We start from the raw sequence: 22182 nt of genomic DNA, 5'->3' as shown, positions 1-22182 counted from the left end.
ATCACCTTTCCAGTCACCTGAGCCATAGCTGGTCAGGTCTTCCTGGAAATGTCATGACCCTCAGGACTCTGCTGTTCCCTCACAGGGCCGTGCTTTTCTTTAATCTCTTTCCTGTAGACAATAGTTGGTTTTTTTTTTTTTAACTCTACTTTATTTGGGGTTCCTAAAGCCTCTAGGCCCCTTTCAGCCCCCCAACCCTAGGTAGAAGAGAAATGAGGTTAGAAGGGACAGGGAACGTAGACCTCTTTACTTCTTCTGGCTGGGGAGGGTCGTCAAGTTCTTTTGGGGGCAACACCAATTCCAGTAGTCAGGAAATCCAGCTGTCCAGGTAACCAGGAAACCCCCAAACGCAGCAAGCAAGCAGTCTTCTTCTTTCTGTGAAGCCTTCTCTCCATTTGTCTCTTCCAAGACGCCGCGTTCTCCCTCTGGGATCTTGTGTTTATACCCCTCAGAGTCCTCAGAATTTAAATAACTCCAGCTGGCAAAGACCACGCCCCTGAACGGGGCAGTTATCAGCTGTGGACAAACTAAAGTCCCACACCTGGGATTAGAACAAAAACCTGTTTATGTAACATAGCTAAGTTTTTAAAGAAACCAAGATCCCCAGTAAGTGCAGGCCATCATCTGGTCTGGCCAGGACCCTCTGACCTCCCATCTTTACCACTCCTTCCCTCCACCAAGATGACCCCTGGGAACCTCACACCCCATGTGGAAACGTCAGACTAGAACCTCCCTGAAAAGCGCCTTCTCTTCTTGACTTCCTATTTGTGATGCTCACACTAAGCCATGCCTGACTCCACTGGACCCCAAATCCTTGCTTACCTTCCCCATTTGGGGATACTGGCATTTCGCTTTCCCCCTTGTTAGGCCACGCAGAGAGCAGTTAAGTCTCCGTCGGTACAGATCAAACCAAACTGAGGGGCCACAAGCAAACCTAGGCCGTGTGCTTGGCAGTTAGGCCTAAGCATGCACAGGCACGGCTTCTCCGCCTCCCAAGCAGGCAGCACGTGAGTTGCTTGCACAACACATAACACTTTCCAGGGTTAAGTGGTCTGGAGATGGCCTAGAGCACACACGAGGAGTCAGCGGGACTCCTTGCAGACACTCCTCTGTATGGGAGGGACCTGAGCCCTGGAGGAAGTCTGGGCCCTGTGGATGCTGAGGGACACCTAGGTTCCTGTGGACCTCGTGACCACCTTCTCAGCCTCTCCCTACTCTCTACACAACCACTAGGCCAAGCTTCCTAAAATTCTGATTTGCCTGCCTCATCCCTTCCCAGAAGCACCTGGGGTAAAAACTACCCATAAGGCACCACTGGGTATTTTGTGCCTTGTGCCCTGCTTTGTATTTCTCCATGCTGTCAGCCACGCTCGCCTTCCTGGGACTGTGGAGCTCCTTTCGTTCCCATCATCCTGGCCTTCCACAATCCCCTGCCTCCTTCCCTGCTGGGGTCCTCCTGAAGCAACCATTCATGTTGACATCCCCTGAGGACAACAGGGGACCATCTCCAACAGTGCCGCTCCAAGGCAGCCTCTTCCCCGCCCTTCCACATCACCCATGGCCTCTCTATCCAGACGGGCTTTCTGCTCTGTTTGTAGCTTTCTGCTTTGTTTGTTAGCTGTCCACTGAGCCTTCGCTTGGTGTGAATAGGTGATTGTGTGTCTGAGAAACCCAGGGAAATTTCCGTTTCACTTGTGGCATGATCAGTACCCTGTTCACTCTCAGAGTCATCTGATTTTGACGATAACAAGTTTGTATGAGGGGCCCTCCGTGAGTGTGGCTGCTGAGGCTCAAAGGCGGGAGCCCGTCCGGTGGCTGAGACACGGCTCCTTCCCTCTGCTTGCTTAATGGGAGAGCTAAGGGTTGCATTTAATGTGGCGCAAGGATAACATGGGTCAGAAATGAACAGGGTTCCCATGGGAAAGAGAACAGACACTCTGACATCAGGCCACGGTGAAATGTTTCAAGAAATAGCAAATATAGATTTTTCAAAGACAGAAATAAACACTGCCCTGTTGTTGATACCAAGCAAACTCTTCTATGAACAGTGACCGTTATGTCATAGGTACTTTATATAAGGCCTCCTGTATGTTGAGTGCCTCTTAAAAATTAGATCTCAAGCTGAAAAGAAAGTTCAGCTTTGGAAAGCAATAGGACTGTTACAGCTCACCCTCAATTCATTTATTCACTCAACAAACATCTGAGTCCCCACAGAAAATCAAGCCCACTGCCATGTCAGTAGTGAAAATACAGCTATGCCCTCTTCCTCCTACCGTGTGGAGTCAGGGAGAAAGAAAATAGAGCAAGACAAGGTGTGGCCTGAAGACAGTAATGGAGTCACAAGCAGGTTCCCAAGGCAGTGTGGTCTGAGTGAAAGTTCAAACAAATGGTTCAGCTGAATTGAATCCTGGGACAGCATTCCAGCAAAGAAAAGAGCCTGTGCAAAGGGCCTGAGCTAGAGAGAACAGCAGCCTCGTCTGAGCACAGAGCTGGGATGTGTGAAGGGAATGGGAGGGCAGGTCCCCGAGCAGGGAGGGTGGGCATGGAGAAGACAATCAGAAGACGTTTCCAGAGCCCCACTGGGATGCTTTCTACTGAAACAGCTCATGTCACCCAGAGGCAGCTCAGCTGTGCGATGCTATGTCACTATACGGACGTAATGACACCAGCCGCTGGCACGTCAGCCATTCTCCTGCTGCTAAACTGTGTGCTCTTGGGACGCTCGCTCGACTTCTGTGTCCCAGTTTCCTCCTCCACTGTGGATATCTGCTTGGTGGGGATGTTGTTAGGACCAGATGAGTGCAAGGGAAATGTTTAGGCCACCTGGGAGGCCGTGGGTTCCCTTGATCTCAGGTGTTCTGTCCTTGGCCTTTGTTTTCTCATGCCTGCGTGTGTTTCCGTGGTATCATATACGCTCTTTGTCCAGCTTTTGTATTCCAAGGTTCCATAGTTTCCACCTCGTTCTCCTGTGTAACTTCTTCCCACATCCTTGTCAAGGGATTCGTAGCAGCCCAGAGCTTTGTCTAACGGTGCCCCACTGGACAGTGCATGTCTGTACTCGTCAGTTCTTGCTCCTCATCCAGCTTCTGGTACTTGGTTATGGTGAGGTTCTGTGTGGCCTGAGCATTTGGTATGGTCTGAGGAGACTCCTGATCATGTTTGAATCACCTGTGTGGGAAATGAGTCCCCCTCCCTGCTGCCCACACTTTAGACTTGTAGGTTCCGACCTGCTTCTGAGAACTGTGGTCCCAATGACGGCTTAACTTCCTGAGCGCTGGCACTTGGCATCTGTGCACGGGTTCCGGGGACTTGGACCTGACAGGGGTGGTTAGGGAATGGGGAAAAGACAGACACATAGACAGGAAAGATGAGGTGTCTGGTGGAGAAACCTCACACCACAGAAGCTCAGCATGTTTGTTATAAAGAGCTGGGCGTCAGGGCGGGGATAGTGCACACAGCTGAACAAGGTGGAGTGTCCGGCACACAGCTGGATCAGGTCTGGCACACAGCTGGATCAGGTATGGCACACGGCTGGTTGAGGTGGACGGGTTGGCTAATCTTGGTAGGAGCAGGCTCTGTGAGGGCAGTCACGTAGGCGGGAGACTGTGGCGACTGTTCCTGTGCCCACACACCTACATGTGGACAGAGGGAGTTCCTGCCTTCGTCTGGGGACCCGGACATGTCAGTGCTGATGTCAGGAGCATTTTTCGAGGGACTTCACTCTCCCAGGGGCTGCTTCCAGTCCTTGTGCTTCATCTTTGCCGAGTCCCTGGTTCCTGGTTCCTGGTCCCTGTGCGGGCCCCCTCTCTGTGGGCTGTAGCTCCTGAGAGGCCTCTTTATACCCTGTGGAGCAGGGAGGCGGGCCTGGGCCCTGCCAGCTCTCCTTGGCTCTGTGGGTGGCCGAACTGTCCCATTTGGTGTCTGAGTCAGCCAGGGGGTCACCTCTGGACGGGCTCCCCACAGCCAGCATGGGGAGACTGCTGCTGTGGGCCGCCGGGCCTCCAGCCTCTGTCCCGCTGCTGAGAGCATTCCCTCTCCTCTAGATCTCCTCCCCTGTGGCCTCGCTGTGCTGCGTGGTTCTCTGGTAAATACGAGAACTTCCCATATCAGCAGCTCCACAATCCCCAGCCGTCCCCTTCCTTCACAGACCTGGAGCTTTTCCACCATCCATCCAGCGTCTCCAGGTGTTCGGGTGTGTTGGGCAGAAGGGAGGCAGCATGACTCTGTACCTTGTGGAAGCTGTGTCCCCTTATCAGCCCAGTAAGCCACCTCAGACGAATCTAGAAAGCAGGCTGCCTCCAGCTTGCAAACAAGTGCAGATGGCTTAATTACCCAATTGTGCACAGTGAATTTAAACACGCTTTTAAATACGGTTGTCAGGACTGAGGGTGAAACAAGGGGCAGTTACAGACCCTGGGGACAAGAGCAACCGGAGGGAGATGGCTGGAAAGAGTTGGTTTGGGACCCCAGGGCGTGGTCCAGCACAGGAGCAAGACACCTACAGGAGCAAGGCACCTTCAGTCCTCCGTCCTCACACCAAGAAGCAGCACTTCCGAGGCCTCGCAGCAGGAGTGTACGATTTCAAGTTCTCTCTGACTCTGGGAGTTAAGAAGAACTCTCACCAAAAAACAGTCTATCCAGGCAGCACTTTCCTTTCTCTGGGAGTCTGAGAGACTTCTTTCCAATAAAAGAAACTAAGAACTGTGAGCTGGACTGTACAGAGAGACCCATTTTCAGTAAGCCTCCTGCTCTAGCAGCCCACTGGCCCCACAGCACAACTCTGTCATCCCCAGAGAGCTGGAGCAAGTCAGGAGGATGAGCACCTCCCCCTCTTCCTCCTCCTCCACAGAACAGGCTGTGGAGAGAAATCTCCAATCCAGCTGAGCAGCCCCTCCCCGACAGCACTAGCAGGAATCAGCCACTAAGCAGAATGGAATGGGGAACCTCTGAAGAGTAAGCCTTTGAAAACCAACCAACCAAACAGAAAACGGCAAGAAATCCTGAAGTCCATCCAGCTGGATGTGACCTGAAACAGATTCCAACGGCTCCTTTCTCATCCCCGCCAGAAGGAAATGGCCTGTAGTCCTCAAGAGTTGAATGGAAGGAACTGTGACTCCAACCTCTGTGCCACTCGGGCTGGAGAGATGGCTCAGTGCGCACGAGCATTGTTGCTCTTGCAGAGGATTCAAGTTTGAGCCACAGAGTCTTCATTTGAAGGCTCACGCCTGCCTGAGCTCCAGGAATTCTGCTATATCTGGCCTCCTTGGACATCTGCATTCATGTGCGCGAGCGCGCGCACACACACACACACAGACTTTAAAATAAAGCTTTTCAAAAGTTTCCTTCAGGAATGAAGGGAAAAGAAGGATGAAAGGGAAAAATAACTTGCCACTAGCCAACTCACTCAAAAAGCTGAGCTAAAGGAAACCCTTCAGAGATGGAGGGGGACAGCAGAAGGAACCGGGGACATGGGCAAGAAGAAACAATAGTGGGAGTGGAAACACACAAGCGCAGCACACGCCGCCGCCTTCCTCTGGGGTGGGCCACGCCAGAGGTTGGTGCCTTGGCAAAGACCAGAACCCCAGATGGTGACACGTTAAAGCGGGGAAGGCAAACGGCCTGAATGAAAAGGGATTCCCACAGTTCGTGCGAAGTGTGAAGCTGGGGGCACCGGCTGTGGGGAAGGATGGAATGCTGTGATTAATAGGGCAAACGCCAGAATGAACTCTGACGTGTACCAAAGCCGCTGTAATTAACGCAAGGTGGAATCTTGTGCTTAAAGGGGCTCTCAGAAAGGGCGAGAACGGAGTTGCAGAACCCAGAACCCAAGGAAACAATTAGAAACAAGTCATGTAAAAGGAAAATTAAGAGCTGGCATACCAGCAATTACCTTAATTGTAATTATCTACAAGCATCGATGGGAAGATAGAATTGCAGAGAGGAGTTAGAAAGAAGAAAATGACTCAGATTTATACGACTAACCAGAAATGTACATCAAATTTGATAATGTAAACAAGCTGAAAGTTTTTTTTTTTTGTTTTTTTTGTTTTTTTTTTTTTTTTACCTAAAAAAATAAAAAAAGTAAATAATATAGCACAGGGCAGGAGAGATGACGCGGTAGGTAGCGGTACATGCTGCTCCTTCAACTAGAGGCCTAGTTCAATTCCCAGCACCCGAGTCACGAGGCTCACAGTGCCAGCATCTAGCTTCAGGGGATCTGACACCTCTGGCCTCTGCAGACACCTGTGTTCACGTGTGCATGCACACACACACACAGAAACAGCAACCGTGGAGGGGACTTCTCTGACCTTGCCCTACCCCATCACCTCCTCAGCGAACAACAGGGAGCCGCCTACGTGAGTAATGGTTCTTACTTGGGGGAAGCACATCAGAGACTCGACAGTCAAAGCTTTTATGGGGAGCGTGTCACTAGGGTCCCCTCCGCCCAGCCAGGCACGTCTAAGCACGGGACACCCCGAGGGAAGCAGGTGTTCCTCAAAAGCTCTGGTATTTGTGATCTGCACACGTGAGCCACTTGCCGGCAGCCTGCTACTGGGAATGCCCACAAGTGGAGTTCCCAGGCTGCAGCCATGGGCCGACCCCGCACCTTCCTAAAGCCGCTGTCCCGGGCCTGCACCTCGGCCTTTAGTCTACACGGTGGTACAAGTCTGTGAACATACCAAGAAAGCGTTGAATCTCTCTCTTTAAATGGCTGAGTTGTGTCTCTTACTGAGGGTTTTTTTTTTTTTAAATATCCCAGCAAGATTTTTCTCTTGACATATAAAAGCTTATTCAAAGGCCTCAACACAGCGGAATAACCGAAGCACTCCATCTTGAGGTGTGCTCCCTGTGGCTGCGACAACCAAGGTCTTGGCTCTCAGTGGTGGCACAGGGACATGGCAGGGGAGAGACTCTGGAAACAGACCCACCAAATATGATCGATCGACCTTTAGTTAAAAATATGTCATGCTGTTTGTTGTTATGTGTGCATGCGTACGAGTACTACGGCACACGAGTGGAAGGTGGAGGACATGTGGGAAGGAGGCCTCCTTCCACTGTGTGGGCTGCAGGGGTCAGGCCTGGGCTCTCGGGGCTGGCAGTGGGCACCTGAACCCACTGAGCCATCAGAGGCCCACAGGTAGCTTAAGAGAAGAGGGGAGAGTTTCAGTGGTTAGAGAGCCACATGCAAAAGAAAAAGGAACTTCAACAAATGCTTGACAACGTTCATGAAAAGTATCTTGAGATAGATCCAAGGCTTAAACTTAAACTACAGGGACAAGGATGAAGCTGTGCCCAACATGATGGCACACACCTTTCATGCCAGTATTCAGGAGGCAGAGGCAGGCAGACGCCTGTGAGTTAGAAGCCAGCCTGGTCTTAGCTAGTGAGCTCCAGGACGTCCAGGGCACAGAGAGACCCACCTGAGCCTCTCCCCAGAAGAATGAAGCTGCACCCCCAGCTAGTCAGGAGGCTGCGGTTCCCAGGTTACACCAGGTAATGCTAGCAAAATCTATCTCATCACAAAAATCATTAACAACAGTGAGCCAAACAAACAAAAAATAAGAATATCAGCATTTTAAACTATAGTAAGCCTGATGGGACCTATGGTTAGGCAAGAAGTTCCCAGGCCCCGTGCCAAATGCCTGAGCCATTGAAGGAACAGCTTAGTCAGACTTTTTCAGAAGTCCAGCAAAGGGGAAGGAAAAGACACAGACTGTTTGAAAGAAAATATGTGCAGTCCACACAGTGGTCAGACAACTAGAATCTAGAAGGAGTCTGTAAAACCCAACAGCATGAAAACTCAGAGCAATCCTAGAAAACGGACAGGAGACAAACAGCTCCCAAAGCGAGGCCTTTCTGCAGCGAGCAGTGCCTGTGTGCCTGTGAGATGGACGGGAGGAGGAGGACCCCTCTGAGGGTGCTGCCAACCTGCATTAATGCCACATCTCTGGGGGAATGTGAAACCATTGCCACCCTACAGAAGTGTTTGGCGGGTTTTAGTGACAAGTACCGTCTAAGCATCCATGGCCTCCTAGACGTTTGTCCCTGAGAAATGGAAACTGATGTCGGCGTGCGCACACACCAGCGGTCCGCAGCACTCACAGTCACTTGGAGGCAGCCCGGCTCTCGCTCGCACCTGGCTGGTTGGCCTGGCTGTGTACGTCCATGCCGTAGAATCGCTACCCAGCAGAGAAGAGGAACGAAGAGCTGACAGACATCAGAACTCGGGTAAATCCCTGTGGGACTTTGCTACGTGAGAACAGCCCCAACCCTAAGTTATTCCTCTCACAGAACATGTTCATGAAGGGAGGGGCAGACAGAGGCTGGCAGAACTGAGTGGCCGAGCGGTGCGGGAAGCCAGGCACAAGCACAGTTGTGGAAGCGCCATCCCTCTGCCTTCCTTGCTCCTCCGCTTGATTTGTTTCTCTGTTTTAGGCATTATCCCTTTGTTGTTTGTGTGCTTTGCAGATATTTTCTTGAATTCTGTATCTTGATTTTCCATCCTTATTCCATGGGTTTCCTAGAACAATATCTCATCTGTGGTGAGAGATAAATGAATTGAAAAAAATGTTTACACACACACACACACACACACACGAGTTTAAGTAAAACCGCAAATCTGAGTAAGATGGGTTAGTTGTATCCAGGCCGTCTCTGGGCTGTGATGTCATTCAGCTGAGCCCTCTGAGGTGTCTACGGCCTTACACTCAATCAACCAAGGGCGGGAATTATTTGGGGAAAAAAATTGTCTGCAGTGGGTGCACACCTGTGATCCCAGCGTTCTGGGAGGAAGAGGCAGGAAGATCTCTGTGAGTTCAAGGCCAGCCTGGTCTACAGAGCCAGTCCAGGACAGCTAGGGCTACCCATAGAAACCCTATCTCAAAAACCCAAAAAATAAAACAAAACAAAAACCCCGAAACCAAAAATGTTTGCACTGAACATAGGAACTGGTGTTTCAACATTGTTTCCTAAACACTACAGTGTCACAACTCTTTACTAGGATTGCCATTGTTCTGAGTGCTGTGAGTCAAGCAGAGCTGATTTTGAGTGTGCAGGCTGTGTGCATGCTCTCTCCGACCTGGCAGCCATGGAGCTGTGTCTCCTTAGGGCTCAGAGGGTTCTGGGATCAGTGCCCTATAGATCTGGAGGGACGATTGTACTATAGTTTCTGAGCAGTTTTAGCACGGGGTGGAACTGAGCCGAGCATAAAAGGGGTCTCCCTTAATTATTTCTTACAGCTGCATATAAATCGATAATTACATCAGTAAAAAATTCAATTAAAAATAATAAAGCAGGCATAACTCCATAATCCGGGAGAAAAGGCAAGTAGGCCCCTGAAGTCTCAGGGCAGCCAGGGGTCTCGGGACTTAGTAGAGCACCCCCATTCCAGTCCTTGTTCCCCTTCAGTGCTCTCTTGCCCTCTGCCCAGGTGAGAGGTTCGAGGATGGCGCCCAAGACATGCACTGCCTGTGTCTGACAGCTATCGCTCATTCTCGGGGGAGCAGCAAGGGCACCCAGCCCTGCCCACCTGGAAGTCATCAGCGGAGGGAGCACAGCTGGGCCAGCTCACACTCGCCTCCCCAGGTTTAAAACCCAAGGGAGAGCCCCGGGCAAGGCTGCAGATGAGAGTTTGGGGCTCCTCCAGAGCTGCCTGCCTCGCTGAGGCCGAGGCTCCTTGTGAGCTGAGAGAATGGCTCATGTTGGACAGCTCTAGCATCTACCCGGTGTGGGCCCGGGGAGGCAGGTCAGAGGGCCCCCTGGGAGGTAGGCTTGGCTGGCAGTGCAGCTCTGTGGCGGACACATGGGATGTCCAGGATTCCAGGCTCATGGCTGAAAGAGAGATAAACATTTCTTACCAGAGCTATTTCAGACAGAGCATACAAGCTCTCTAACACTACTGGCTGAGGCCCTAACCTGTGCCAAGGCTGTTCAAGGGTCTGGCTTAACACCCTGCCCCCATGCACACGAAAGCATTAGCAGAGAGATTTGGCCAAGAAAAGGGATGTGGCTTTCGGCATTATGTACCCAAACCCTCCACAGAAGCACAAGCCTAGCTCAGATACATTCAGTGTCAAGGCAGGCCTGTTTGTCTGCTCCCGCCTGCTCACATAGAGCTAGCTCCTCAGTCTCCACACCCCTTCCTCCAAATCCTGTCCCCAGACATAGCAGGAGGCCTGGTTCCATCCCAGGGACCAGGACCCAGATGTGTGCAGAGGTGACAGGGCCCAGAGCGGATAGTGTGGGCACTCTCCACCTCCCCCCAGGAGGGGTCCAGGTCTGAACAATCATTTGGGTTTTTGTTTGCTTCTTAGTAAAAATGGCTGCAAGTGCGCACCACCTGAGAAAGACCCCTCATGGTGCCCAGAACCCCCTCCTCCACGCCACCTCCAGGCTAGTGTGACTTTGCAGGGAGCAGGCCTCCCAGATCCCACTTTTCTCAGGCAGCCACGTGCACCTGCTGGAATGGCTGACCTAGCTGCTCAGACTGAGGCAAGGGGCAAAACGCTTCCCCCTTTTGCAGGAGTGGACTGTGTGTGCTTGTGGACGTGAGGACACGTGTCTGATCCTACCTGAGGAAACAGCCCTGCTTAACTTAAATCCCAAGCAAATACATTTTAAAGAAAATTTCTGTCCTTTTCCATTCTGTTCAATACAGATTCCAAAAAGGAATTACACGTGATCTCGTGTTTCTCTTCAGGATGTAACAGAACTAATCTTTGCCCTTCTTCCTGCCACCACATACACGCATGCATGGGAGCGCACACACACGTGCGCGCACACACATACATACATATATATATATATACATACAAATACATGCATACACAGACATACACGCATGCACATGCATATACACAGAGACATACACACAGACACACACACAGCTTTTCCAGCTTAGCAAGCTAAAGGCCTTTGAAAGTGTCTAAGCTGTCCTTCAACCGCCGAGCCTTTGTTCTTCTGTTTCTTTGTTCTCCTGCCAGCTCATGAGCTCAGGGGGCTGCCTCAGGGTGGCCGCCCCAGCCTGTGGAATGCAGCTGTGCGCCTGCAGCTGGATCCAGGTACCAACAAAGCACATGGTGCAGAGCGGCAGTGCTCCAGCACCCACCTCCCGCCTGGGGGCACACCAGCTGCAGCCAGCCGAGGGTGCCAGATCACAGCCAGGGGTCCCCGGCCCAGTGAGGGCCCCTCTGCCTCCTGGTCAGCCAGCCAGTGTGCAAGACGGGAGAAGATGAAACAGCCTTTGCGGCCAGGACCCCCCACAAGACGGCTGACGAGTCTCCCTGCTAATGAGCTGTCCAAGTTGCAACCAGCTTTTTGGCCCTGTCCACCCTATGGTTTCCAGAGCTGGTTGGAACTTGTTAAGGTTAAACATATGCATTACTCCGTTGTTCTCCACCTCCGTAAGGGGAGCCATGCCCCGGGTGACACCCTGGCTCGGCAAAGGCTCTGGAAGCAGATTTCACCGCTCAGCCCCCTGACAGCCGCAGGAACTCCTTATTTGCTCTGAGCACCACTCCCTGGCCCTGCTCTGTGGAAAGCCACCCGCAGCAAGGCCTGGTGATGTCTGCTCTCTGCCTGTGAAATCTGACACACACACTGTCAGAGGCTGAAGTTTGCATCAGGAAAGTAAATGTGGACAGCTTACACTCTCAACACCTACAGAGGCTTTCCTGCAGGTTGTTCCTTTGCAATTAAGTTGTTCATTAAATCTAATGGTCAGGAGACAGTTACAGAGTCGAGTGCCAACCTCCCCCCTTGCAGAAAATGAGTAAGTTCCAGTGCTCAGCGTGCCAGCGTTTTTTCCAGTAGCATAATTTGTGTACAGTTTTAGTTTCAAAGCACTGTGTGGTATGTGTGTGTGTGTGTGTGTGTGTGTGTGTGTCTATATCTGTGTGCTGGGAGGGTTGGAACGTGCGTGCGTGCATGTGTGTGTGTGTACCAGTGTGTGCTGGGAAGGATGGGACCTTGAGCCCCATGCATTGGGCCTTACAACTCAGCTATCCCCACAGCCCTGTGTAATGACTACCTTGTCAGGCACACGTGAGAACAGGGTGATAGGTAATGGCTCTGAACTCAGATAAGGATCCTCTGAATTCTCCTCCTCGTGCCCAGTCTACAGAATGGGGTAACAGTCCGTAAGTGCCATCTCTGTTGGGTGGTCTAGGGATTAGGGTGAGTGAAGTACAGCACCAAACGAGTGAGTGAGTGGGGTATGTTAAAGATGCCTGCAATTACTGTAGCAGAACTGCACAGATTTATAGTCCTAATGTAATGGCATGTCCCTGTAGGCATGCATGTTTACATTTTAACTTCATATCCAAAACTGTCTCTGAGGAGTCTCTTCCAGAGCCAGGTGACGGTCTCACACGTGGGGCCACTCGGAAGTGGACCCACCGTGACTGGGAGACAGTGCACTGCCCGAGCCCACGCTGGGCAAGCTCAGCCTGAGAGCTGGGTTCGTTACATTTTTATCCTCTTACCTTTGTAATTGCTTTAAGTTGTTTTCCCTGCCGTTAGAGCGATGTGCAAGGCAGATTGGGGTGCCAGAGTGAGGTAATGGACGTCTGGATGCATGACAGTGATGTCAAAGCCCAAGAATGTGGAGGCAAACCAGAGCTGGAGCTAACACCATGCTTGGAAGGCTTGTGTGGATGCCTGCCTGTCTGTCTGTCACCTATCTATCTGTCCATCCATCTGTCCATCCTTCCATCCATCCAGTCTGTTTATTTAGGATGCACTGTGTGTCCTAGAAGTCTATTTTGTTCTCTTTGGTGCCAAAGGATTATGATTAGAGCCTCATACGACATGAAGCAAGCAGGCATTTGCTGGTCCCCAAAAAACAAGGGTCCCCTGGGTTTTCTCCATTGAAGACTCAGACAGAATCTCGCTGTAGCCAGCCTGGAAGGAAGTCTGAGTCCACGCATCACCAAACACTTAGAGCTCTGGACCTCAAGAGGCCTGAGAGTCACCTGACCCAGTGCCTTTCCTGACACGGTCCCCAGAGCCCAAGTGCACCTCTGGAGGAAGTGTAGCCCCCTGCTGCTGCAGCAGGATGCAGCCTCTTTCCTCCCTGGCCTCAGGCCTTCCCCTGGGCTGGCTGGCTTGCCCTGGCCCCATTGCTTATTAAATAGCCTGGTGAGGCTGCAGCGGCTGAGGGGGTAGCCCACAAGGACCCCACGTCTTCACGGGACAGGCCAGCACTGCTAGGTCACAGGTGTGCTCTGTCCTGCTTTGGTGACTGGAAACTGCCACAGGCCGTAGACAGCCTTGGAGGACCTGGACCTTGTCCTTTGGCAAGGCTAGCTCTGAGTACTGTGTGTGGCTTCCCTGGGGCGATAGTATAGCAGTGACTGTGTTGGCCCAGGGCCTAATAAATGTGCCTGTGGTCTGAATCAGAACTGCACTGGGGAGATGACACAGGGGCCAGTGAGTCCAAAGGCACAGGCCTCCTGCCGGCACTCTGTGCTCCTCCCCTCTAGACCCCCTCTGACCTCATTCTCAATATGCTTGCTCCTGGGCAGCAACAGACTCGAGTACAGGAAGTGTGGAACTTGTGTCTGCCATAGCCTTACTCTTAGCCCAATTTTCCAAGTTCAAGCACAGCCAATGTCTGCAGTGTTCTCTGCGTTCAGTCTGCCGGGTCCTCACTGCACCAGCACTTTTGCCTGAGCCCTCCAAGCTCCCTCGCAAGTTCTCCAGTCATGTTCCTCAGCATTGTGGCCCAACTGTATGTCTCCAGTTCAAGTCCTAACTCATCTGAGTTCTTTATTTTTTAATTAGCATGTGCTAATTTTTAATGACCTTTAGCTGGGCAGTGATGGCACACTCCTTTAATCCCAGCACTCGGGAGGAAGAGACAGGTGAATCTCTGTGAGTTTGAGGCCAACCTGGTCTATAGATTGAGTTCTAGGACAGCCAGGGCTACTCTGAGAAACCCTATCTTGAAAAAAAACAAAAACAAAATAATAATAATAATGGCTTTTGTTATGTCTTGATCACAACCATGCCTGACAAGAGCTAACAAAATGCCTGTCACTAGGAGATATTTAACATGCATAAGATGACTGAATGAGGAACAGGGAGACAGAGTCACATGGATGAATGTGAGTGGGTGGGTGGATGGATGGTTGAACAGAGTAGATAAATGGATGGACTGGAAGGTGATTAGATGGACGGACAGTTGGATGCATAAATGCACTGAATATTTTCATACTGTGTTCTTGCATTCACTTTACATAGAAAAGACACAAGGAAATCTTTGTCGGCACAATGTAGAAATCACAGAGAATTTTATGTCCTTCATTGAAAAAAAAAAAAAAGCCAAGGGCCAGGCATGGTGGCATGCATCTTTACTCCCAGCACCTGAGAGGCAGGGGCAGGCTGCTCTCAATGAGTCTGGTCAGTCTACAATGCGAGTTGCAGGCCATCCAATACTGCATGAGACCTTTTGAGACTGTCTCAAGAAGAAAAAATGAAAAAGGAAGTGTCATTAATGACTCTCAGAATGTCTCCTAATGCCGACTACCATGTTTTTCTGGCTAAGTTCTTTCTCCGTTGTTCAGTGAATGTTTACTTCAGATGTTTCCCTCTGTCTTGTTTTATTCTAAGGATTAATTCATAGTTTATGCATCTTTATTGTTACAATGTCGCAGAATCTGTATGTGTTGGTTATGTTTCTTGCGCCATGGCTAAGAAAGGCAAGGCAGGGGAGAGGCGTTATTCTGGCTCACAGTTCAGAGCACATAGTCTGTTGCTGTGGGAGGTGCAGCCACAGGCAGCTTGTCTTTGGTGCTGGCCAGGAAGTAGACAGAGGAAAAGCCTGATGCTCAGCTGACTTCTGCCTCTCCCTCTTTATTCAGTCCGAGCCCCCATCCCAGGAGATGGCGCCCCAACATTCAGGGTGGCTCTCCCCTCCTCAGTCAGGGCTCTGGAAACACATTCATAGACACATCCAAGGTGAGCCTCGTTCATGACCCAGGTGTCCCTAAGGCCAGTCAAGTTGACAATCCAGGTTCACGGTCTTCAGCTCAATACCCAAGCAGATCATTTTAACCCACAGAACTCCGCCTTGGCCCGTAGGCTCAGGGCTGCCTCATAACCCAAAGCACATGCATTCTAAAGCTTCATAGCTTCAGCACTGTTCAAAAGGTTAGTCTTTTCCAAGACCTCAAGGCAATCTGTTACATGAATGGTTAGAAAATAAAATGCAAGTAACAGCATAACTACACACACAAACACACACACAGTTCTATCTGCAGTATAGCTACATTTGAGGCTAACTCTGCCATATATGAAGGTGGGGACACAGCTGAGCCCACAATACATGCTTCAAAATGAAATTCCTAAAGCACTCCAAACTCTCCGTTTTCCAGCATTTGTGAGCTGCCTCATGTGTAGAATCCGTTCATCTGTATCTCTGGGTTATGTACCCCACATCTCATGAGCCGATGTTTTCACAACAGTTAACACTAACAGGTGAATGGCATGCCTCCCTGAAGGGCCTCTGTCCAGGCTGTCAGTCTGTCCATTGCACTTGGGGAGAGAGCACTGTGTGGACGCATTATCAGATGCGCGTCCAATACTCTGCCTAGGTTTTCGTGCCTCGGATGGGAAGACAGAATGACACCATGACACAGCCCCTTAGAAGAAGCTCCTGGGGCTCCCGGGGTCCACCCGACTGTGGCCTTACACTCTCCGCAGGATGACTGTGGTGACTTGGGTGGATGAAGCTCCCCGGCCTGTCCCTCAGGACAGCCATGGCCCTGGGGCAGATGACAGGGAAGAGGACACCCTCCTTGCACACACCCAGAGACCGAACACCTGGTGCAAGTGGGAGGCCCCGTGTCCCATTTTGCACACCACACCAGCAGAGCTAAGGCTGTTCTCTATTGAACATGCCTCCCAAGCACAGCAGCCCAACAAGCATGACAAAGGAAGCGTGCAAGCTGTCAGCCCCCAGCTGCCTCGCTCTGTGGCAGTGCTCTGTCTGCAGCACCTGCTGGCATTCTCGTGTCTGGGCTGCAAGTCAGAAAGTAATAAGATCCCGTTTTTACCATGGTTTTTCTTCTCCTGCTGGAGGGAAATTGTAACCTTGATGGTACTGTGCCCTTGCTTCTGAAGGGAATAAAAACTTTAAAATTGAAGTATAAGATTGTCCCAGATACAGAAATAGATTTTTAAAATCCCAAGCATGTGACAATCACAGTGTGTGTGTGGAAACTTGGAGGACAAGGTTTTGTTGTTTGGTTGGTTGTTGGTTGAATTTTTGGTTTGTTTTTTGATTTTTGAGTCAGGGTTTCTCTGTGTAGCCCTGGCTGTTCTGGACTCACTTTGTAGATCAGGCTGGCCTCGAACTCACAGTGAGATCCTCCTGCCTCTGCCTCACTGAGTGCTGGGATCAAAGGTGTGTACCACCATGCCCCACTGGCAAGTTTTTGATAGTTATACCCCAGACAAATAAGCTTGCTGCAGGAAAAAAAAAATCCGTTCCTGTGTTCAGAGACGGGTATCTTGGTCACATGACTCTCTGCTGTCTGTTCTTCCACAGTGGCAATGCCGTCGCCTTTGGAGAACCTCCTGACTATAACAGCGTCACCCAGCAGGAGGACACTGTGAGTATGGTGTGAAATGGCGCGCCGTAACAGACCCACCTGTATCCGGGGATTGCAGTCGTCTCCCGAGGACAGTGTTCTGGGCAGTTTGGGCTCGCTGTTGAATGTGCAGCGTACATCATGGTCAGCCAGGACAGACCGGCCCTGGCCTGGAGGACCACACTCTCCAGCTGCAGCCACTGCCCAGCTGTGTTTCCTGAGGTATCATTCCGAAGGACCCGTAGGCGCCCCTGACTAATTTGCCTCAGCGTGCCTCTGTGGTACTCTTTCAGCTCTTAGAGTCAGGATAGCAGAGCTGTTACCAGTTAATCGGCAATACTGTGAGTTGGCCGAGGCATGATGACAGGACTTTGATTCGATTTTAGCTCAGTTTGCTAAAACAAATTACTCTAAACTGAGCAGTTTAATCACTGATTTCTCGTGGTTCTGGGTGGCTCTGGTAAGGGCACTTGCTGAGCTGTGGACAGAGGGCTGCTCCTCCTGATCGTGGGTGGCAGAGCCTTCTCTGACCTCTTTTGTGTGTGTGGCCCCATTCATGAGTGTCCCCCCTCCTGAGCCAATGCCACCTCCCAGCGTCCCACTTCTGAAGTTCTTCATAGTTTGGTTACCATAGCAGCATAGGGATTTGAAGGGACAAAACATTGTCCCTAGCAGATACAATCCCACAAGTGACGAGAATCCCTGTTTAAACATATGTTTGTAACCAGCACTGTTGAGGGCTGCATGGGTATATCCCAGCAGTCATAGAGACAGACTCTCAAGGCCGGGTTCTTGGGAAACACTGTGAACACTGTGTGCAGGCCTGGTGCTGGGGAGACCTGGGACAGTGCTGAAGGACAGCAGAGCCGTGGCCAGTCAGAATGGTTACGAGCGCCCTCCTCCCGAATCCACGCTGATGGCACTGCTAGTCTCGGACTTCACCCAGGACCAGGCAGACAGAGCAGACCAACAAGGGGACACTCAGCTGCTGGCTAGGCAGCAGCCACGCTGAGAGCGAGCTGAGCTGAGGCAATGGCGAGCAGTTGGCATCTGGGCTTGGGGTGCTCTTTCTCCCCAAGGAGACTGGAACAGTGTCCTTCCTAAACAGGCAGAAGCTTTCTTAGTTGCCAAACCACCCCACCCAAAATTCAGAGTGTCTGTCACAGTTAGAGGTCGGAATACATTTAAAAGTCTTAACTACTCCAGCGTTGGAGAGACGGCCCACCAATAAGAGCACTGGCTGCTCCTCTAGAGGACCCAGGTTCAGTTCCCAGCACTGGCAGCTCACAGCTGTGTAACTCTAGTTCCAGGGGATCCGTGGCACCAGGTTGCGTGTGGAGCCCAAACCTGTGCCTGCAGGCAGAATGCCCGCACACAGAGAAGAAAGTAAATAACCCTTTATGTAACTATTCATACAACTGAGAGGCCAGCTCGGGGAAAGGCAAGGCGCTCCGTGAAGCTCCTGCTGTATCTGGGACGAGGGTGGGAGTGGCTAGAGACCTCGGGACTTATTTCAACCTTGTTGAAATTATTTCAACCGTGTCCTTGTTGAAAGATGAACTGTATTGGTTTCTTATGCCACTGCCTCCCATCTCCACCCCTTCTCCCTCCCAGCCCCTCCCAACACCCCAACACTAGGCAGGCGAGGAAGAAGGTTAGAGTTGTGGGATTCTTCGGGGTATACCAATCTCAGTCCTCAGCATATCTAGCATCCAGCAAACAGCAACAGCAAACACAGCAGAAGGACGAAGTAGCCACAGCACAGGGAGCAGCAGCTTTCTTCTTTCTCGGAGCTTTTGGCTCTCTCCCAGCTCTGGTGTTTATACCCTCTCCGAGTCCTCAGAATTCCACTAACTGCAGCTGGCGAAGACCACAGCTGTCTCTGAGCCACACGAGGCAATTATCAGCTGTGGATAAACTATAGCACCCCATATCCCACACTTGGGGTTAAAAAAAACATATTTACATAACATGAGTTTTTAAAGAAAGCAAAACTTCACTATAGATCCTTGTCCTTCCTCTTCTCTGACCAGCTTGGCTTTTCCCCACCCAGCTGCAAGCCTTTTTGTTTATCTTCCTTATAGTATTCCCCTCCTGCCTGGGCACTTTAGCCCTGACATTAATTTTAGCTGTGAGAGATGGCTAGGGAGAACCTCACAAAGGAGATGGCTGCTGAAACAAATTAACACAAAGTCAGTGGCTTTGAGCAACACAAAATGATTCTCTCCTGTTCTTACCAGTAAGGGCAGGCTCTAGGGCAGTCTTCCAGCTTCTGAAGTCTGCCTGGACTTGGACAGCCCTACACACTGTCTCCAGGCCAAGACCGGGGGAGCTAGTCCTTCTCTAAGCTGAGAGAGGGCCCCTGTCTTCCACGGTCCCTCGTGTCTGGAAAGTAGCAGAGTCCCAGGATCTGGAGAGTTGAATGTGGGCATCTTAGGGCACCATAGTCCTGGTAAAACGTGGCTAGTCTTAAAAAGGATTCCCAGAACCCTTGTCAGGAGAGTGCTCATCTTGGGGTGTAACTCATAGCTCTCCTGGGAGGTGGTGTGAGCAGTGTGGAGGCAGCGAGGACTGGCCTCGTGCTTTGGGTGAGGAAGGTGGAGAGATGCTAAGCATGAAGAGCTTGCTGGTGCCAGGCTGAGGGATTTGTAGCTGACTCGAGTCTGTGGCACACCATCAGACCTCTTCAAAAGGAGGACAGGGCATATTGGGGTGGGGGATGACGGAAGATGTAGAAAGGATGGAAGGCAAGCAAGAGAACTTTGCTGAGTGGTGTAATTCAGGAGAGGCAGAGGATGCCTGGGGGGTGTGGCAGGAGAAAGATGGCTTCCTCACTGTGTCCTCAGGGATGATACACAAGCACTGTATTCGTCAGCTCGCTGTGACTATAACCAAACGCCTGCTCCAGTCAGCTTAGACCTGAAAAGGTTTACCTTGGCTCACAATTTTGGAAATTTCATAAACCATGTTGGGTTTGCCCCACTGCTTTTGGGGCTGTGGTGAACAGAGTATCTTGGAATGGAGTTCCAAGAAGCAAAGCTATTCACCTCATGGCTGTGACGTGAAAAAGAGGAAGGACGACGAGAAAAAGACCCTGTCAGGCACTCGTGAACTTTTCCTTTGATGTCTCACGACAATGCACTTTTATAGTCTTATAATCGATTGGACTTACACATAATTGATTCTTTGAGAATTTTCTATGTGCGCACTTGACATTTTCATCTGCCCCACTCCGTCTCTTCAGCTCTATGCAGAAGGGCTCCGAACACACCCCCTGCAAACCTCGGGGCCTCGTGAGTCCAGGGTGCTCTGTCCAAGCGCACACAGGTGTGGGGCATTCCCTGAGGCATGGGCACCCTGCCAGTGGACACATGGCCCCTTCCCAAAGTGCCTCCTCCTCTAGCCAGTGCCTGGGGGCGGGGCCTTCTGAGCGTCCCCCGGCCACCTTGGACTCTTGAGCAGCTTCATCCTGTGTGGGTGTGTGCAGCTAACACCAGCGGCTGAGTTCCTGAGTGTGACGCCGTGTTCTGTCAGGAGGACAGCACTCCACAGCCTGGCTCTGACCCTCGTCATACCCTCTTTGGAGGTGTTTCCCGAGCAGGGGTGGGGGTGGGCAGACGCAGAAATCCTGTCTGGGGCTGAGAACCATTCAGTGTCCTGACACAAAGCCATCGCATGACTTCTGAGTGACAAAACACTGATTTGTCACATTTTAGTAGAGAACCTCAGTGGTCTCAGGATGTAAGGAGAGAGGGAGGGAAGGAGCAAGGGAGAGAGAGGGAGGTTTGGAGGGGAGGGAGGGAAAAGAAGGAGTCTGCAGGGCGGCTGGGGTGATAGCTGGGTGAGTAAGAGCGCTTGATGAGGGTGTGATCTTGAACCCACACACCCACAGAGACAGCCGGGCACGGCGGCACATGCCTGTAAAACCAGCACTGAGGAGCAGAGACAGGTGGGTTGTCTGGCCAGGCAGCAAGCCTAGACAGAACATGAAGCTGCTGGTCACTGAGAGATCCCTCTCAAGGCAAGAGGTGGACGGAAATGGAGGGAGGTGTCTGATACGCTGTTCTCACCTCCACATGGGAGCTCGCTGTGTGCATACCCATATACCCACGTGTGCAATGCATACACAGCTAGATTACAGCCCCCCACAGACCCGAGAGCAGTGCACACCGGGGCTGGACACGGCAGCATCCATAGAGAGAAGCCAGTGTCTCACTTGGCCCTGCTGCCCTGCGTGTGTCTGGACACTGGCGTCCCATCTTTCCAGAGTCCTCCAAGAGCCATGTTGATGCAGCACTCGGGAGATGCTGACCTCACAGTGTGCCTCTCCCTAGTTCAGGGTCAGGAGCTTTCCAGGCTCAGGGCTCAGCACCACTGTTCGAGGGCTGCTGTCCCCAGCTCCCCAGCCTGGGTGTGACAGGGGAGCACAGAGAAGGAGCAGCCCCGGGGGGGGGGGGGTGTGATATTGTGGGTGGCACGCTGAGGGACGATGTGAGCACACCCCCCTGCCCTGAGGAAGGGTGGCCAGGAGTCAAAGGATCTGCTGACCCTCAGGAGCCAGCAGACAGCTGAGCGCAGCCGTGGGCATGTGGGCAGCGAGGAACCCGGGGCAGGGGTGTGGACTTGTGGCCTGGAAGCTGCCAGGTACTCGAGTGCTCTTAAGATAGAGAGAGAAGTCAACTTGGTGCAATTAGTGCCGTCAAAGTGCAATTAGTGGGGCTCACGTCAACCCCTTCTCCTATAAGGAGACCATTCAAACACCCCAAAGAATTCCCTTCAAATAAAAATCGGTGCATTCTGGCCCGGAACGGGTCCATCCCCTGCGACCCCAGTCAGCACGGTGAGCAGGGCCCAGTTGCTTGCTTTCTGCCGCACCCCTGTCCCCTTCCACTCTAGGCTGAAATGTGCTCTTCAGAAGGGAGGCCAGTGGCCCTCACTTTCCTGTCACCTGGGGTTCCTGGCTCAGTCCACTCTCCTCACAGCTCAGCCTCCAGGAACCTGACGGCCTCCATTTTATTTCAAGGAGCAGCAGTCTGTAGATGAAGGCTCTAGGCGTGCATGCTGACGTCGGGCTGCTCCTAGATGGCATTTCTATTCACGTGGCTGCAGCTCCCGACTGTACCACAGAACCCCAGGGAATGACACGTGTGGGTGATGTGTTCAAGCCCCGACCCTTCCCTATTATCCATTGTCCTTGTAATGGAGGTGAGGGCAAGGTGCAGAAACGCATCCAAGACTGGATAGAAAAGCTCAGCATAGCGTGTGCCGTGACGTGGCTTATACGCCAGAGAATGCATTTTATTTTAAAAATAATAACTGTGTCTAAATGACTTGTAGTGTGAAAATCACTCACCAATAAAGATGGACCCGATGGGCTCGACGGTGTCTCCGTTCCGAAGGTGCCCGTTCTGGGAGCAAGAGCTGGCAAACAAGTACTCCTGCAAGCTGGTAGGTCTGCGCCGGTGGGCATGCTTTCCACGACAGTGCCTTCTTCTCTGCCTGTGCTGTGGTCCTCACGGGGACGCCGGCTCCTTCCCCCAGCCGTGAGGACCAGCATTCCCCCTGGCCTGAAAACTGAGGTCTGCCCCCC

At 51.7% G+C, this 22182-nt stretch overlaps 1 protein-coding gene across 1 annotated transcript in view; it reads left to right on the top strand.

The window, feature by feature from the left end:
• Positions 1 to 22182, top strand: part of Rfx8 (regulatory factor X8) — a 48873-nt gene that overhangs the window by 7088 nt on the left and 19603 nt on the right. Inside the window, exons 4-5 of the mRNA XM_055608047.1 lie at positions 16550 to 16613; positions 21930 to 22040. Coding sequence (XP_055464022.1) covers positions 16550 to 16613; positions 21930 to 22040 — 175 coding nt within the window. The remainder of the gene's footprint in view (positions 1 to 16549; positions 16614 to 21929; positions 22041 to 22182) is intronic.

This window comes from Psammomys obesus, unplaced genomic scaffold (assembly GCF_907164565.1).
Source record: "Psammomys obesus unplaced genomic scaffold, mPsaObe1.curated_primary_1811, whole genome shotgun sequence".
Classification (NCBI taxonomy): domain Eukaryota; kingdom Metazoa; phylum Chordata; class Mammalia; order Rodentia; family Muridae; genus Psammomys; species Psammomys obesus.
The sequence above is the reverse complement of the archived record's forward strand: the minus strand, read 5'-3'. Positions and strand labels throughout refer to the sequence as shown.